At 40.0% G+C, this 20,697-nt stretch overlaps 1 protein-coding gene across 4 annotated transcripts in view; it reads right to left on the bottom strand.

The window, feature by feature from the left end:
• LOC126262921 (UPF0415 protein C7orf25 homolog) overlaps positions 1-20,697 on the bottom strand; it is a 159,661-nt gene that overhangs the window by 67,532 nt on the left and 71,432 nt on the right. For all 4 annotated transcript variants that reach the window (XM_049959838.1, XM_049959841.1, XM_049959840.1 and 1 more), the window contains one exon: positions 2,695-2,789. In XM_049959838.1, the coding sequence (XP_049815795.1) occupies positions 2,695-2,789 (95 nt within the window). The remainder of the gene's footprint in view (positions 1-2,694; positions 2,790-20,697) is intronic.

Here is a 20,697-nt window from a genome sequence, read left to right as displayed (position 1 = left end):
ATCAATCTGCTCGCCAGTGTCTACGGCACTGTGAATTTCTTGGACAAATAGGGCGAGCTGAGTTTCACATGATCTCTGTTTGCGGAATCCATGTTGGTTATGATGAAGGAGATTTGTATTATCTAAGAACGTCATAATACGAGAACATAAAACATGTTCCATTATTCTACAACAGATTGACGTAAGCGAAATAGGCCTATAATTATTCGCATCTGATTTATGACCCTTCTTGAAAATGGGAACGACCTGCGCTTTCTTCCAGTCGCTAGGTACTTTACGTTCTTCCAGAGATCTACGATAAATTGCTGATAGAAAGGGGGCAAGTTCTTTAGCATAATCACTGTAGAATCTTACGGGTATCTCGTCTGGTCCGGATGCTTTTCCGCTACTAAGTGATAGCAATTGTTTTTCAATTCCGATATCGTTTATTTCAATATTTTCCATTTTGGCGTCCGTGCGACGGCTGAAGTCAGGGACCGTGTTACGATTTTCCGCAGTGAAACAGTTTCGGAACACTGAATTCAGTATTTCTGCCTTTCTTCGGTCGTCCTCTGTTTCGGTGCCATCGTGGTCAACGAGTGACTGAATAGGGGATTTAGATCCGCTTACCGATTTTACATATGACCAAAACTTTTTAGGGTTCTTGTTTAGATTGTTTGCCAATGTTTTATGTTCGAATTCGTTGAATGCTTCTCTCATTGCTCTCTTTACGCTCTTTTTCGCTTCGTTCAGCTTTTCCTTATCAGCTATGATTCGACTACTCTTAAACCTATGGTGAAGCTTTCTTTGTTTCCGTAGTACCTTTCGTACATGATTGTTATACCACGGTGGATCTTTCCCCTCGCTTTGGACCTTAGTCTGTACGAACTTATCTAAGGCGTACTGGACGATGTTTCTGAATTTTTTCCATTTTTGTTCCACATCCTCTTCCTCAGAAATGAATGTTTGATGGTGGTCACTCAGATATTCTGCGATTTGTGCCCTATCACTCTTGTTAAGCAAATATATTTTCCTTCCTTTCTTGGCATTTCTTATTACACTTGTAGTCATTGATGCAACCACTGACTTATGATCACTGATACCCTCTTCTACATTCACGGAGTCGAAAAGTTCCGGTCTATTTGTTGCTATGAGGTCTAAAACGTTAGCTTCACGAGTTGGTTCTCTAACTATCTGCTCGAAGTAATTCTCGGACAAGGCAGTCAGGATAATTTCACAAGAGTCTCTGTCCCTGGCTCCAGTTCTGATTGTGTGACTATCCCATTCTATACCTGGTAGATTGAAGTCTCCCCCTATTACAATAGTATGATCACGAAACTTCTTCACGACGTTCTGCAGGTTCTCTCTGAGGCGCTCAACTACTACGGTTGCTGATGCAGGTGGTCTATAGAAGCATCCGACTATCATACCTGACCCACCTTTGATACTTAACTTAACCCCCGACTATCATACCTGACCCACCTTTGATACTTAACTTAACCCAGATTATTTCACATTCGCATTCGCTAATAACTTCACTGGATATTATTGAATTCTTTACTGCTATAAATACTCCTCCACCATTGGCGTTTATCCTATCCTTGTGGTATATATTCCATTCTGTGTCTAGGATTTCGTTACTGTTCACTTCCGGTTTTAACCAACTTTCCGTTCCTAATACTATATGCGCACTATTTCCTTCAATAAGCGATACTAATTCAGGAACCTTGCCCTGGATACTCCTGCAGTTTACCAATATTATGTTAACTTTTCCTGTTTTTGGTCTCTGAGGACGGACGTTCACTCTTTTTCTTGTTTTTATATATGACCTACCAACATAAATTTAAAAAGCCAGTTCTCTCTGCTGACAATGCAAGTATTAGAATCAAGTCTGACCATACCAATGGACATAACGTACGAGTGTAAATCAATAAACGAAACACAGCATTCTACATCAGGGGTACCCAACCTGCAGCCTGCTTGCAACCTATAACAAGTATCAAAGTGGTCTAAGTAGTAAGCATCTACCCCAAGACTGGCAAAAAAGAAACTTTCCAAAAAATTCTATTGATGTGAAGTTACGATAAATTGAATATTTTCAATATGAATATCCCTCTACGTGATGCTTTTCTCTCATCAGTACATCTCAATTTTTTTTTCTTTAAGTATATTATATGTGGCCCAAAAAATTCATTTTCTTCCAGTTGGCCCAGATAAGATAAAAGGTTCAACATCCCTGTTCTACATTTTTACGTGTTCGCACTGATAATAACATGAACTGGAAAACACATGCTTGTTGATTTTTGTTACATGGGCATTAGGTCATGATCTAAGGCATGTTTTGTGCCTAACATTTTATCACCAAATGTTGGAGACATTGCTGGAGACTATAAAGAATCAGATGACTAGATGATAATCCGTAATCATTTTGATCCATTTGAATGAGTTACAGCTACCATAACACAGCCCATCCAACACTTATTTTCCAGTTCTTTTTACTAAGTCTTTTTTTTATTTTTCAGTCACTTCAACAACAGGTGGGCTATCATTCACTAATATCTGAATTCTGCTTGAACTACGTTTTGGCAGCATTATACTGAACACATAGATAGACATAACAGTAGAAGTTTGCCACCTTCCCCCACCCTACACACACACACACACACACACACACACACACACACACACACACACACTACATGACACTACACCTACCTTAGGTGTTTTGAAATAAAGGGCATGTTTCTCTGCACACAGAAGTATATCTTTTGCTTGATCAATGTAGGTTCGTTTCCCGTAACTGCAATCACCTATGGAAGAGGGGAAGAGATGTATAACAATCATTACACACTAACTTTGTTTGTTTCAGGTTTTATTTATGTGAACAGACACAACAGACACTAAGAGACTTTAGAATGTATAGTGCTCAGATTTTAGATCATCTTGAAGTTTATAAGTCTCTACAATACAGTAACATCAAGTACAAATTCAAACAAGTGTTTGAGAATCCACAGTAAGAGCAGCAAATAGACAAATTTAATTTAAAAGTCTTTATTAAATTTGTAAACCATCATTTTATCAGTCTCATCACATTCAAAAACACAGTATCAAAACTGCAGATTCCACATTTTGAGAAAACACTCTAAAATAAACAACTAACACAAAAAATAAATTAAAATAAAAAGGTTCCTCCAAACAAAAATTAAAAATGAAGCTTAATAATATTTACCAAGGGCATGCAGCTTTACTGTATGATTAAATGATGATGGCGTCCTCTTGGGTAAAATATTCCGGAGGTAAAATAGTCCCCCATTCGGATCTCCGTGCGGGGACTACTCAAGAGGACGTCGTTATCAGGAGAAAGAAAACTGGCGTTCTACGGGTCAGAGCGTGGAATGTCAGATCCCTTAATCGGGCAGGTAGGTTTGAAAATTTAAAAGGGGGAATGGATAGGTTAAAGTTAGATATAGTGGGAATTAGTGAAGTTCGGTGGCAGGAGGAGCAAGACTTTTGGTCAGGTGAATATACGGTTATAAATACAAAATCAAGTAGAGATAATGCAGGAGTAGGTTTAATAATGAATAAAAAAATAGGAGTGCGGGTAAGCTACTACAAACAGCATAGTGAACGCATTATTGTGGCCAAGATAGACACGAAGCCCACGCCTGCTACAGTAGTACAAGTTTATATGCCAACTAGCTCTGCAGATGATGGCGAAATTGATGAAATGTATGATGAGATAAAAGAAGTTATTCAGGTAGTGAAGGGAGACAAAAATTTAATAGTCATGGGTGACTGGAATTCGAGAGTAGGAAAAGGGAGAGAAGGAAACATAGTAGGTGAATATGGATTGGGGGTAAGAAATGAAATTTTGCACAGAGCATATATTAATCATAGCTAACACTTGGTTCAAGAATCATAAAAGAAGTTTGTACACATGGAAGAATACTGGAGATACTAGAAGGTATCAGACAGATTATATAATGGTAAGACAGAGATTTAGGAACCAGGTTTTAAATTGTAAGACATTTCCAGGGCAGATGTGGACTCTGACCACAATCTATTGGTTATGAACTGTAGATTAAAACTGAAGAAACTGCAAAAAGGCGGGAATTTAAGGAGATGGGACCTGGATAAACTGACTAAACCAGAGGTTTTACAGAGTTTCAGGGAGAGAATAAGGGAACAATTGTCACGAATGGAGGAAAGAAATACAGTAGAAGAAGAATGGGTAGCTCTGAGGGATGAATTAGCGAAGGCAGCAGAGGATCAAGTAGGTAAAAAGACGAGGGCTAGTAGAAATCCTTGGGTAACAGAAGAAATATTGAATTTAATTGATGAAAGGAGAAAATATAAAAATGCAGTAAATGAAGCAGGCAAAAAGGAATACAAACATCACAAAAATGAGATCGACAGGAAGTGCAAAATGGCTAAGCAGGGATGGCTAGAGGACAAATGTAAGGATGTAGACAGGCGAAATTCCCTCAGACTTCAAGAAGAATATAATAATTCCAATCCCAAAGAAAACAGGTGTTGACAGATGTGAAAATTACCGAACTATCTGTTTAATAAGTCACAGCTGCAAAATACTAACATGAATTCTTTACAGACGAATGGAAAAACTGGTAGAAGCCGACCTCGGAAAAGATCAGTTTGGAGTCCGTAGAAATATTGGAACATGTGAGACAATACTGACTCTACAACTTATCTTAGAAGAAAGATTAAGGAAAGGCAAACCTATGTTTCTAGCATTTGTAGACTTAGAGAAAGCTTTTGACAATGTTGACTGGAATACTCTCTTTCAAATTCTAAAGGTTGCAGGGGTAAAATACAGGGAGCGAAAGGCTATTTACAATTTGTACAGAAAGCAGATGGCAGTTATAAGAGTCGAGGGGCATGAAAGGGAAGCAGTGGTTGGGAAGGGAGTGATACAGGGTTGTAGCCTCTCCCCAATGTTATTCAATCTGTATATTGAGCAAGCAGTAAAGGAAACAAAAGAAAAATTTGGATTAGGTATTAAAATCCATGAAGAAGAAATAAAAACTTCGAGGTTCGCCAATGACATTGTAATTCTGTCAGAGACAGCAAAGGACTTGGAAGAGCAGCTGAACAGAATGGACAGTGTCTTGAAAGGAGGATATAAGATGAACATTAACAAAAGCAAAACGAGGATAATGGAATGTAGACGAATTCAGTCAGATGATGCTGAGGGAATTAGATTAGGAAATGACACACTTAAAGTAGTAAAGGAGTTTTGCTATTTGGGGAGCAAAATAACTGATGATAGTCAAAGTACAGAGGATATAAAATGTAGACTGGCAATGGCAAGGAAAGCATTTCTGATTATGAGAAATTTGTTAACATCGAGTATAGATTTAAGTGTCAGGAAGTCGTTTCTGAAAGTATTTGTATGGAGTGTAGCCATGTATGGAAGTGAAACATGGATGATAAATAGTTTAGACAAGAAGAGAATAGAAGCTTTTGAAATGTGCTGCTACAGAAGAATGCTGAAGATTAGATGGGTAGATCACATAACTAATGAGGAGGTATTGAATATAATTGGGGAGAAGAGGAGTTTGTGGCATAACTTGACAAGAAGAAGGGACTGGTTGGTAGGACATGTTCTGAGGCATCAAGGGATCACAAATTTAGCATTGGAGGGTAAAAATTGTAGAGGGAGACCAAGAGATGAATACACTAAGGAGATTCAGAAGGATGTAGATTGCAGTAAGTACTGGGAGATGAAGAAGCTTGCACAGGATAGAGTAGCATGGAGGGCTGCATCAAACCAGTCTCAGGACTGAAGACCACAACAACAACAACAACATGTAAAAAGATGGAGACAATAGTATTGGGAGACTGGAATGTTATACTACGTGGGCAAGATGAAAAGTTCTCTGCATGGCAGTGAAAGGTTATGATTCTTAGATCATAAATACAATTATTTTTTTACATATTCTGATTTTAGGTAAATACAATGTGTCAAATGTTTCTTCCATACGTAGATTCCTCACTGAAGTGGGATAATGGAAGGTCTGTGTTATATTGCTCAATATAAACAGCAATATAACTGCAGAATTGATGAAGGCTGACCAGTTGATATGGGTTTTGCCACATTACATGCATCACTATTTCATATCAGTTGAACTACTCATGATCATCTGACCATGACATGCATAGCATGAGCTGATCTTAGAAGTTGGTAGTATTATTGTCTACAGCATTGGTGAGCAATAGTTTTGGCTCGGGCAGGGCCACTCTGTGGAAGCAGAGGCTAGCAGAGGGTAACACCATTTAAAATAATTGCAGGCATTAGTTAACTTTGAAAGTCAGAAAAGGTATAAATTGTTGCATAAAAATTATGATTGTCTTGGCAGGCCACACAGAAACCACTCGTGCGCCACATGCAGCCTCCAGGCTGCTATTTGCCCACATCTGGTCTACAGCATTCTCACTGTTACAATTATAAGGTTTTCTTAAGATAATACCTGCACGAATTGGACTATGATGGTAGGCATTCTATGGAGCTATTTTGAATATTCACATCAAGAACCCCCCCCCCCCCCCCGACAATATATTCCCACTGTTGAAGACAATGCTGGCCATCATGTGCAGTAGAATCAGCCTCGGTTTGCTTGCTTCCTTCCACGCAGTAGCTGAGACCGACCATCTTTGCCCAATCACTTCCAACTCTGATGTCACTGCCCCTGGCCTGATCGACGATCTTTGTGCAACAACAAAAGCTCACCTCCCTGCAACCCGCTCTGTGCCCACACTTGCACGGAACATCAGCATCTGTGTCATGCCCGGGCTTGTGAAGGATTCCACTGAGCATGCTGCTCTCACACCTGCGCAAAGCATCCCCAACTGCATCACACGCAGGCCTGTGCAGAACGCCACCGAGTACACCACGCCTACACCTGCACAGACCATTCCCATCCTCATCATGCCCAGACCTGCACAGAAGGCCACCACGTATGCTGCATTCTCACCTGTACAGAACATTACCAACCACAACGTGCCCACACAGCAGTTCTATGTGATCGACTGCATTGCACCTTGGCGAATTGCTTTGGCCAGCACTTCATGCCATGCCACCACACCCCTGCAATATCCATACGAGAGCAGTTCACTGACACACTGCATAACTGCCCCCCCCCCCCCCAATCTTGTTACAACTTGATATTGTTCACAACAAGTTCATACAATCAGTAAGGCTGTCCTGGTCGGCTCTATATGCCGCACAGCAGTGAATCTTTTCTCACACCACTAACAATGACTGCTACTGGATATCACATCTTCGATTGCATACATGAATATCATCTCCTCACCGACTCGGATTCTGACAACTGTTCAGTGAGGCTTCCACCTTCACCCCGTCCCACTTCCAACAAATCATTTTCTGCCAGACATCAGCTCTGATATCAACTCACTACTGCTTGATGGTTCATCAACAATGGACAAACCTACAGCACTGCAATAGCACGATGCTGTAGGCCCATCGATCACAGTTCATGGATCCATGACCCAGACTTTCCAAGTGTCATCATCTCGCTGCCTCATATGGACACTCTCTCATAAGGACATCACAAAAATGGACCTAGCGTTGGACCTTTTATACCAATTCCAACTCTCCTTGTCTGTACACCACAATGCACTCCTGTACTTCGACATAGGCTGCTGCATTCCAGGACCTTTGGCCCTGGCACCTGTGCTCCTATATGTTACATTGCTCATTCGAGACCAACAGCAGGAAGACAATCGTATAGCTGTTAACACACTTAAGCAGTGTGACTCCTCATAAGATGAGTTCTTCGTGATTCACCATCACTATAATGACTGCCGTGCATTATCAGGCACACTTCATATGGGGACCGCATTACTCCCACAACATAATAACGACATCCACTGCTCTCACCATCTCACCACAGCACGTGAGAAGCTCATGATCAGCACACAGTCATCATGACAATGAGTGTGGCTGTCCATGCGTGACCCCAGAACCACCAACTGGTCATGCCTACCTGATATATTACCATGCCCATTCCCCATTCCACCCAGCATCTGCATGGTCACCGATCCTGGACATGCAACATAACACACATGACCGTACACCAAGTTTCTCCTCACCAAGTGGCTTCTCCACACTGGCATCTTCGGGCATGCCCCTCTGACTGGACAGTACACTGTCGCCATCTCTTCTGCCGTGATTCACCAGAACGTAGCTCAATCACCATCTGCTGCTGATCTTCATACTACATTACTGACTCCACTGACTATGTTTGCCTGGTTCCACATTCAATTACTGCACACCTACCACAATGCCACACTCGGTACACATTGGAGGAATCAAACACAACATGACACTGTATGACCACTGTTAGTTGCACATTTCACCTCCTACTGTCGCTGACAACTACAACTCCTCTTCCTGAGATGAGTTCAACACAAAAATGCCAGACTCTACAACTGCATCTCCACCTATACCAGTTTCAACTACAACTCAAAACGGATCAGTACCCAGCATTCCTGCCTCCTCTTGGCCTCCAGCCCATCAAGGCCAGTCATTGCACAGGCTACACCCATTAAAGTTAATAAATTAGCGACTCACATCAACAGTACTGCCTTCCTAATATACGCTGTCACATTGATCAGATCAGAGTCCCTTTGGTACATGTGGCCTCCATATCCCAACATCCTCACCACCAACACCCCATCACCCCCTCTTTTTGGTCACACCACCAGAGTTCCGTGTGGACATTGGACATTCCCCATGTCAACAACTGATACTGTTCAGTATTTGTATGACACACACTGCAACGTTGCGAAAAGGCCCACTCGTGTCTAGAAGGTGCCCACCATGGCACATCTGGTCACACATATCTGTGCCTCATCGCCTATCAGAAATGGTTCAGCCATGCCTAGTTCCTACCCCAGCCATGACATGGTTGGCCAGAAGAGATTCACACCTGTGAGAAATGGCCCAGCCACTCCCCCTCCCCTTCATGGCCAATCACAGTGTGGCTGGTCAGGCAAACTTCCCACACACGATGCCTGATGCAGACTGACTGCCACATCGCCTCAACAACCTCGGTGCTGCTCCTTCATTTCCCTCATATTCTGCACTGGTGGGAGGGGAAGGGGTATGGTGTCCCCCCTCCCTGCAGGGTATGCTGACCCCCCCCCCCCTGCTGCTGCTGCTCACCATTAATTATTAATTTATCAGGAGCTTCTTGATGCCATCTTCCTCCTCACACTTGGAATTCTTGGGGAATTTTTTTCCAAGTAAGTAGCCACCCTGGAAATGGCTGAAACAGTTAAAATCAACAAATCTCCAGGGCCCAATGGAATCTCTATCAGATTCTGTACTGAATTTGCAGTTGAGTTAGTCCCTCTTCTAACTACAATATATTGTAGATCCCTTGAACAAAAACCCCCGTCCCAGGTCTTGGAAGAAAGCACAGGTCACAAGCGTCTACAAGAAGGGTGGTCTAAGTGAGCCACAAAACCACTGTCCAATATCATTGGTATTAATTTGTTGTAGAATCTTAGAACATGTTGACAGTCCAAAGCTAATGAGTTATCTCTTAACAGAATGACCTCCTCTATGCTATCCAGCATGGATTCAGAAAATATAGATAATGTGAAACCCAACTCTCACTTTTCTCACATGACGTACTGACATCCTTGGATCAAGGCAGTCAGGTAGATGCAGTATTTCTTGATTTCCTAAAAGCATTTGACTAAGTACCACACCTATACTTATTGCCAAAAGATCAATCATATGGGTATCAAGTGAAATTTGTGACTGGATTAAGGCTCTTTTGATTGGGAGAACACAGCGTGTTATCAGGGATGGAGAGTCATCGTCAGATGTAGGAGTAACTTTGGGTTCGCTCCAGGGAAGTGTGTTGGAACCCTTGCTGTTCTATACTGAATTTGCAGTTAAGTTAGTCCCTCTTCTAACTACAATCTATTGTAGATCCCTTGACAAAAACCCCCGTCCCAGGTCTTGGAAGAAAGCACAGGTCACAAGCGTCTACAATGCAGACAATATTAATAGTAACCTCAGCCTTTTTGCAGATGATGCAATTATCTAAAATGAAGTACTGTCTGAAAGAAGGTGCATAAATATTCAGTCAGATATTGATAAGATTTCAAAGTGGTACAAACACTGGCAACTTACCTGAAATGTTCAGAAATGTAAATTTCTGCACTTCAAAGAACAAAATAAAAACATAGTATCCTATGAATGTAATAAAATGAGTCACTGCTGGAATTGGCCAACTCATATAAATATCTGGGTGTAACACTTTGCAGGAATATGAAATGAAATGAACACAAAGGCTCCATCACGGGTAAAGCAGCTGGTAGACTTCAGTTTACTGGTAGAATACTGGGGAAGTGTAATCAGTCTACAAAGGAGATTGCTTACAAATCTCTTGTGTGACCCATCCTAGAATATTGCTCCAGTGTGTGGGACCAGTACCAAAGAGGACTAACAGAGGATATTGAACATGTAAAGAGAAACATCAGCACAAATTGTTACAGGCTTGTTTGGCCTGGGGGAGACTGTCACAGAGATGCCGGAGAAACTGAACTTGCAGAGTTTTGAAGATAGACATAAACCATTCCATGAAAGCCAACTTACAAAGTTTCAAGAACTGTGTTTAAATGATGACCTTAGGAATAAACCACAAACCCCTATGTATCACTCGCATATAGTTCATGAGGACAAGATTGGATTAATAACAGCATGCACAGAGGCATTTAAACAATCATTCTTTCTGCGCTCCATATGTGAATGGAATGGGAAGATGTCCTAATAACTGGCAAAATGGGAGATACTCTCTGCCATGCCCTTCACAGTGATTTGCAGATTCCTAATGTACATATAAAAACTCTAAACATCAACAAGGCGTAGCAGCAATTGCATGTCTCCATCACTGTGGTGATCCGCTTATTCTGTGAAGTCACAGCTTGGCAGTGCCTTGGAACTCAAGGGGCACTGGCAACAATAACCACATACAGAAACAGAAGAAGGGACAATCTGTCGTCTATTGACTGTTCCGTCATAACATATATGAATGAGAGCCTAACTACATGATGGTGATAGCATTGTGATCTGTATACCCACAATTGTATATGTTTTATGAAAGAAGCAGAATACACAAGAGTTTGTTAAAAGTGGACACACAATTTCATAGTGAGTTGGAGTAGTCACAGTGGCACTGCCTAGCAGGTCCACTGCATCAAGAAACTACACAAAGGTTACTGTCAAAACTGAAGAAGGTAACATTTTTTATGAGTAGCATCAGGATGATAGAATGAAAGTAAATTTGGCTGGCACAGTTCTACTACAAGAATGCTCTTTTATTTCACTTCAGTATTCAGGAATATGATCTCTCAGGTTTCCTCAGGGTGACTGATTAACAGTGTGCCTCTGGGTGTTCTGCTGAGTTGTTGTTTCCATTTTATGTTTCATCATCAAAATATTGTGCATAAAATGGAAAGAAAAACTCAGTAGAACACCCAGAAGCTATTAATACTCAATAACACTTTCTTGTATCTTGGTCAAGGTGGCACTTTTTACTTGTTAAAGAAACTCACCACTGTAGTGGACTCATTAACACTATTCTTTGATGAAATTTGTGACTGATTAAGTGTATGTTTCAATAACAAGACTCTCACTGTTAGTTTCAGATTAAATTTCCACCAGTATAAATGCCAATATAGTTAATCATATCACAGATGAATGAGAGATCTCAGCAGATTAAGCTGTAAGTGTAGATTTGTCTGCCTAAATGTTGGTAATTGTATGAAGAGGAATTAATTCATCCAGATGAGGAGGTAATGAAAGAGTCAGTAACAATATCTGAATTATTTTTAGCAGGTGTCTACAAACTGATCAGTTGTTTAAAATAGCAAAGGATACATATGACAGCTGCAAGAACAAAGAAAATTCCCTAAATGCAACATCTCACATCTGCTACCTACCCTGACCTGTCTAAAGCACAACAGCATTACCTCCCTTGTATCAAGCTGTGGCAGCAATCAAACAGCAAATAACTCAACTAGCTCCACATTTCTGCCCAAATGTAAGCACATCACTTTAACATCATTACATTTGTGGTAAATGCCAGCAGTCTTCTTAACTGCAATCTCGTGATCACAGTTTACAGTTGCATGATTGGCCACTACGTTCATTTCATGAGGCTGAATGTAACTATTGTAAAAAATATGGCCATAAAACTTCTGTGCATCAAACCAAAAGTAAAACACAAACTCACAGTTCGGAATACATTTGATTATCAGTTTACATCAACCAAATTTTTTCCAGGCTCTCAAATACTGTTTAACAATTACATGAGGGGTGTGGATTCACTCCTTCTCAAACTAAAATATTTGTATTTGCATGCCTGCAGAAGTCCATTTGCAACATAGAGCTTCTGTAGTTAATAAACAGATGGACAACCAAATTTCAAGTGATAGATACTACAAACTATCTTGCTGTGACATCCTCTGAATGTAGTCTACATACTTTGAAGTAGAAGGCAATGTTACAAGTTTAATCTAATCACAGAAACTAAAACAGTAGTAACCAATTTTGGGTCTCGTGATGGCACTTCTGGGAAAACATCCCAGTGTTTACTGCTTTTCTCAGTGAATAAAATTGTCAAATTTATTACAAATCAACTATTAAACATGCAAACACAAATGCGCTTTCCCATTTGCAAATGTTGAACTTTGTTAAACAAGTTATTGTTTATATTGTATGTGTTCAACTTGACATGGACTTCAGCTTGGTAGTGGAAGGTTTACCAATACGAAACCACTGCCACCTAAGCTATGAAACAAGACCCTTTACTAATGCAAATAATGGCATTTATGTGGAAAACACTGCCAGAAAGAACCCAGCCAGCACGCGCACACACACGCACACGCACGCACGCACGCACACACACACACACACACACACACACACACACACACACACACACACACACACACACACAAATTACATGTCTATCTTCTTCCTACTTTCAAAGTAATTTTTTTTTTAATATTTATTAATTAAAAGTCTGTTTAATGCTGGAATGAGTTAGGGAGACAGTTTATTCTGTGGATTTGTGTACTTATGTAATGTACTGTGGAGACAGGAGAAGCTGCAACACATACGTAATTTCTCTCATTTCATACTCTTAACTTGTTTCAGTTCAAAAATGCTGTTTTGCAAATACTTCATGTAGTAACTGTTAGCAGCTTTGCCACTACATGCCTCTTTTGTAAAGCAGCAAAACACAAACTGCACTGGCTCTGTAAATATTATTTAGCTGTTGATATGTGAAAGGAATTTGCTTTAGATGAAAGTAGGATGCCAGGGAATTATTGTAGAATGTGCCACATGATTGCTTAACATCATCTGCACAGAGAGCAGCAATGATACTGAAAGAGATGTCATTGTACTCAGATATGTCTGTCGTCACCTCACCCAAGCCATGACCCAGGTGCACTGGTGACAAGCTTACATGTATCTTGTACACATTATAACTGCCTACGCATATAACAGAGGAGGAGTGAAGACAACTACTGCTCTAGATGAACAACAAGACTGGTATCACTCTGCTTGCTGTATGGAAGTACGAGTAATATGGCTATAGATTAGCCAAGAACCTTAGATCTCAAGTTTGATGCTCTCCTTTCAGTTGGCTAAATTACCACATTCTTGGGGATGTGGATCATCTAATGCAACTAAATGAAAGGTTGTACATATTATGGCTTAGATGTTTTGCTTCTTTTTATTTGTGAAGTATCTTCAGTGGTCTGTTATACACCGATCAGTCAGAACATTATGACCTTGTATCTGACAGCCAGTACGTCCACATTTGGCATGGATAACAGTGGCATTGCTTCATGGCATGGAAGCAATGAGGCCTTGGTACATCACTAGAGGGAGCTGGCACCACATCTGCACACACAGGTCACCTAATTCCTGCAAATTCCAGGGAGGAGGACAATGAGCTCTGACACCACGGTCAGTCACATCACAGAAGTGTTCGATCAAGTTAAAAGCTGGTCGAGTCTGGGGACCAGCACATCAACTGGAACTTGCCACTGTGTTCCTTGAACCACTCCATCACACTCCTGGCCTTGAGACATGGTGCATTATCTTGTCGAAAAATGACACTGACATCGAAAAACACGATTGCTGGGAAGGGGTTACATGGTCTGCAATCAGGATATGATACTCCTTGGCTTTTCGAGCTCAACTGGACCCACAGACGGCCACATGAATGTTCCCCAGAGCATAGTTGAAATGCCACCAGCTAGTCTCCTTCCTATAGTACAGATGTCAAGGAGCTGTTCCACTGGAAGATGACAGATTCATGCCCTCCTATTGGTGGGATTCATCAAACTGTGCAACACTCTGCCACTGCACCAATGTCCAGTTCTGATAGCCACATGACAATTTCAGTCATAGTTGCCAATGTCATGGTGTTAACATTGTCACATGCATGGGTTGTTGGCTGGAGGCCCATCGTTAGGAGTGTTCGGTGCACTGTGTGTTCAGTTACACTTATACTCTGCCCAGCATTAAAGTCTCATGTTAGTTCAACCACAGTTCGCCACCTGTCCTGTTTTATCAGTCTACCCTTATCTGTAATAAAGGGTGGCCGCCGAACCCCATGATGTCTCGACGTGATTTCATCTTGCTTTCACCACATGTTGAAGACACTCACCACAGTGCTCCTCGAACACCCGAAAACTTGTGTAGTTTCCGAAATGCTCATGCCAAACCTCCGGGCCACCACAATCTGCCCTCAGTTAAACTCAGACAGATTGGGCGCCTTCTCCACTCTACACACAGATGGCACATTCACTGATACTACAGGCACCATGCATGTGTCTGACTAGCAGTCATTCCTTGCCAGGAGACACTGCTATCGGCTGAATGGGTTTATATCAATAGCAGGTCGCTGGTCATAATGTTCTGGCTGATCAATGTACTTGTTTGTTTTTGTACACAATAACTGCATCATATAATAATTATAAATTTGTTACTAAATTAGTTTTTTTTGTTATCCCCTTGTTGTTAGGTGAGATACAATTTTCATGAGGTTAAATAACATTTTGTTTCTACTTATGATCTGTGATCTCGTTAGTGCATATATGATGTCCTGGAGTTGTACTTAGTCAGCCCGTTTCCTCAGAACGTCTGATTTTTGGCATTTTCCAACATATATCAACTTAACACCTTACATTCACTGTCCACCATTTTTTGGTTTAGTGTGTCTGAAAAATGATAAAAACTGGACAACATATGTATGCAGACCAACTAAGTACTTCAGGACAGGACATATGCACTAATAAGATCATATATCCTACATATAAATAAATAACAATTTAACGTCATGAAAATTGTGCTACAAAAAGCTGCTTCTCATCATACAACAAAAGAATAACAAAAAACTGTGGTGTGGTAATAAATCTGTAAGTGTTAGACAAAACAATTATTTTATACAAAAATTACTGTGTTACAAGCCACTGAAAATAATTTGCAAATAACAGGAGGCAAAACACTTACAGCACAATACAAACAGCCTTTTATTTGAAACTTCCTGGCAGATTAAAACTGTGTGCCCGACCGAGACTCGAACTCGGGACCTTTGCCTTTCACGGGCAAGTGCTCTACCAACTGAGCTACCCAAGCACGACTCACGCCCCGTCCTCACAGCTTTACTTCTGCCAGTACCTCGTCTCCTACCTTCCAAACTTTACAGAAGCTCTCCTGCGAACCTTGCAGAACTAGCACTCCTGAAAGAAAGGATATTGCGGAGACGTGGCTTAGCCACAGCCTGGACTGCATAAAGGGGGCTCTCAGAACAGTAAACAACATGAGCTGTTAAAGAACATGCAAGACAATAATGACTTATGTTGATATTGAAAAATTTTGAATAATCTGAATTAGTGGGAGTTAGACTCCTCTCAGAGCAGATGTTTGTAGTGGAATCCTCAATAAATGTTCACAGTTACTTTAAATTATTGAAAACCATTCTGAAAAAGTATAAACAGAAGAATAATTATTAAGTAATATTTTAAGAAGAATTCCATATCAAAGATCTTTACTGTCTTGCAACTTGGAACCCTTCCATGTGGTGACCGTTGTGAAAAATGAATCTGCAGTGAAGTAATTCACTTTGGAATTTTTTTTAAGAAGATTGAAATATTATAAAAAAGGGAGAAATGATTTACTGAAGAATACTTTACTTAGTAGTGCAGATAATATAACTACGTATGTGAGCACTGCCATAAAGTGAGAAAAGCTAGGCATCTGCATGACATAAAAGGGACTAAAAGCTTTGTGATTCCATTGAATGTGATATAAAATTGAAGACTGGATTTCATGTTTCACCTCTAAAGTGAATTAAGACATCATTTTAAAGCAATGCTGAAGTATTGTTATTACATGGTGTGAAATACGTACATACAACATTTACACCATTAAGGAATTAACGTTAACCAGAAGAGACATAAAAGAATATTTAATACATTAAGATATTTTTAAATGCCACATATTTTGAACTTGAATTGATTTTAAAATATTCAATATGAATTTAAAAAAAAAAAAGTACTGATAAACATTATTCAGCAACATTTAGCAATCAATATCAAATAAAAATTTTCTGCAAACTGTATTTCATTTTCACTATTCTTAAACACTGGAAAGTAAAATGCTGATCATCAAAGCTACATACAGAGTTTTGGCCTGCACTAATTCTGTGACATGGTTGTCCATCAGTCTACAAGAAGAATAGTTTGAGAAAATGGTGACAGAGAGCACAGTGAACATCCTCACCCACCTCAGTGGTAATTGGCAACCTACAATTCACAGTTAGCAGTCAAACACAGTGTGGCCAGGAGGTGCAGTCAGCAACCAACTATGACAGGTGGGTGTGCGAGGCAGTTGCAGATGAGACGCAGATGCATTCTGCAGCATCTACAAACTCTTTAAGTGGGGCTTGCTATACACAACCCAGTGGATAGTGTTTCTTTGTGATGTGTAAGATATTAACAGTAAATGATCTTTACTTGCTTTGTCTGCATTATTAACTAATTAATGAAATTCCACAAATAACTTCACTGTTTATGTAGAACATTGTCTAAATAAATCAACTGTATATCTAGATATTCAGCTGACAAGGTCAGTGTCATAATTGCAACTAAGAATTCATTGCACAGTAACCACTTAACAGTGATTTCATTGCAGTCAACACAAATGAATGAAATGTATAATAAATTTAAGCAGGTGATTTTAAATCAATCAACAGAAATAAAAGCAGAAATGAACAAAAAAAATTTTTAAAAATGGATGAAAGGTTTTCTAGCAAAATAGGTAATAGATTTGCTCAGATGAACAAAACACTGTTTGAGATAATGTCTCATTTACATGGAAGGATGGACAAGCTAGAAAGGAGGTCGTAATTAGGATTATAACAAGGAAAGGAAATATATGGTGGCCTAAAACAGTCTGAAAAGCTTCTAAGATTGTTGCAGGGGAGGCTGTGCTGAGAAATAATTGATAAGAAAAAAATTGGATATGATGCTCCATTTCTTAGATACTTATTGTTCAAATGGTCATTACTAGTTAAAATGTGCCCTTTTTTGGAAGTGTTAAATTTAAGCTAGGTAAACAAAAGCTATGCTTGTACAGTTTGAGCAAACTAAACAAAAAACATGATTGGTTAAACTCAATGATAAATAACGCAGAAACGGCACAATGTATTGAATTCCCCCCCCCCCCTCCCCCTTATCAGTTATTTGTCAGCACAACCTCCCGTTCAACACCCTTGCAAGCTTTTCAGACTGTTTATGACCACCCTGTATATGAACCTCTAGAATAAATGGAAGAAAGATTGGAAAAGAAAGTAGGATATTTCCACATAATTAAATCTGTACAGAATATTTTAGTGAATAGGAACAATTAGGTGGAAAGTTAATTTAGAAAGCATCACAAATAAGAAAGTTGAAATACTTTCTGTAATTAGCAATGAGATGGAAGAATGGCTAGAGAAAGTAGAAGCTAGTATGTAATCCTCTGATAGTGAAGGAAATTATAATAATAATCATTTATTAGGTAAGTTACTAACTTCTGTGCAAGGGTTATTTCACATAATAGTCACGTAGTAACACAGCTTCCAGTAAGAACTTTGGGTAGAAAGCAAGTGCAGCCTGGTCTCGAAGCCATGGTTGCAGCTGGCAGAGCCCAGTTGCCTCATTGTCTGGTGTTGTAATGCTATTTCTGGCTTCCAGTGATGACGAGTGATCCCTGCCTTAAAATTGAGACTTGTTTATATGACTCCGGTGCCCATTTATTTCACTGAAACATAGCACCTAGTCATGCTGCCATAGCAAGTGACTCATGTGTATGAGTTCACACTTTTCATTATTCAGAGTCAATTGCCACTTTTTGCACCATGCAGATATGTTGTCTAACTCAATTTGCAATTGATTTTGATCATCTGATGACTTTACAAGACGATAAATGACTGCATCATCTGCAAACAATCTAAGAGGGTTGTTCAGATTGTCACCTACGTCGTTTATGTAGATCAGGATCATCAGAGGGCCTGTAACATTTCCTTGGGGAATACCAGATAATACTTCTGTTTTACTCTATAACTTTCTGTTAGTTAGTACAAACTGTAACCTTTCTGATGGAAAATCGTGAATTGAGTCACACAACTGAGGCGATACTCCATAGCCAGAGGTTTGACTAGAGAACACTTGTGAGGAACAATATCAAAAGTGTTCTGGAAATTTAAAAATATGGAATCATTCATTCTGGAATATGGAATCAAGCCCATTATAATTATCCGGGTTGTTTTTCCGTGGTCGGTTGATGAATTCTGTGTCAATTCCCAATGTTTCATCCCCGTCTGCGGAGGACATCTTCAAGGGGGTCTGTAGCTCGACAGAAGGTCCAACACACCCACTGCCTCGCTACTGACTGAGTAGTGAGCCAGTGGGTGTGTTGGAAATTCCATCGAGCTACAGACCCCCTTGAAGATGTCCTCTGCAGACGGGGACAAAACGTTGGAAATTGACACAAAATTCATCAACCGACCACGGCATAACAGCCCGGATAATTATAATGAACATGACATTTTAGTAATATTGAATCAATTTGTCATTGCTTATCAATATCAGTCATTACTTTGTGAGACTAAACAGCTAGCTGTGTTTCACTAGAATGGTATTTTCTGAATCCATGCTGAGTATTTGCCATTGGCGACTGTTCTAGATTCGAACTGTGGAATATTTATTTTGACTTCTTTAGTGAAGGAGTTTTGGAAAACCATTTTTAGTAACTCTGCTTTAGTGGCACTTTCATCAGTAACATCACCACTGTTTTAGCACAGAGAAGGTATTGCTTGTGTCTTGCTGCTGGTGTACTTTACATATGACTCGAATATCTTTGATATTTCTGCCAGATTTAAAGACAGAGTTTCATTGTGGAAACTATTAAAAGCATCTCACTTTGAAGTTCGGGCTCAATTTCAAGCTTCTGTAAACTTTACTAATCTTGGGGATTTTGCACTCTTTTAAATTTGGCATTTTTTTCATTGATTTTGCAACAATGGACCCATTTTGCATACCGGAGTGATCAGTACCATCTCTCATTAATTTACATGGCATATACCTCTCAATTGCATCAATACTATTTCTCTGAATTGAAACCACAGCTGGTCTACACCTACATAGTCAGATCAGAAGGCGTGGAAACTGTCTCTTAGAAAGGCATCAAGAGAATTTTTATCTGCTTTTTTAAATAGGTGTACTTTGCTTTTACTAGGTATTCAGTCTTGCTACAACTGCCTTGTGATCACTAATCCCTGTATCCATCATGATGCTCCATGTTTGCTCAGAATTATTTGTTGCTAATAGGTCAAGTATGTTTTCCCAGCCATTTACACTTTGAATGGGTTCATGAACTGAAGGTTTGAAATAATTTTCTGAGAATGCATTCAGTTCAATTTCGGATGACATTTTATGCCTACCACCAGCTTTTAACATGTATTTTCACCAACATATCAAGGGTAGATTGAAGTCACCAACACCTGTAATTGTATTAGTAGGGGTATCATCAACTGTATTTAATCTATCCTTTCTCAACATTCTTAGGTTCTCTGAAAAAATTTTGGTTGAACTGACTTCCAGCTTTAGCCAGTTTTCCGTACCTATAACGATTTGAACTTCAGTGCTTTCTATGACAGTTTACAGCCACAATACTGATTGTTGCTAGGTCTACCTTCCTGTGTTTGCCCTGTGCCCTTTTAGACTGATGCCCTTTCTGTAGTTTCCTGAGACCTTCTAACCTAAAAACAAAACTGCCCAATGCCCTCCACATAGCCCCTGCTACCCATGTAGCTACTTCCTGTATGTAGTGGATCCCTGCCCTATTACGCGCAACTCAGACACTCACCACCCAATGGTGCAAATCAAGGAATCTGCAACCTACATGGTCACAGAACTGCATAAGCCTCTGATTCAAATGCTCCACTCAGCTCTGTACCAAAGTTCCACTGTCAGTTCTGTCAATGATGCTGCAGAAGGTGAGCTCTGACTTCATCTCGTAAGCAAGACTGGCAGTCTTTACTACTTCAGCTAGCCGCTCGAAACCAGACAGAATCTCTTCCAATCCAAAGTAATACACAC

The sequence above is a fragment of the Schistocerca nitens genome, chromosome 6 (genome assembly GCF_023898315.1).
Source record: "Schistocerca nitens isolate TAMUIC-IGC-003100 chromosome 6, iqSchNite1.1, whole genome shotgun sequence".
NCBI classification, from domain to species: domain Eukaryota; kingdom Metazoa; phylum Arthropoda; class Insecta; order Orthoptera; family Acrididae; genus Schistocerca; species Schistocerca nitens.
This window is presented reverse-complemented; position numbering and strand designations above follow the sequence as displayed.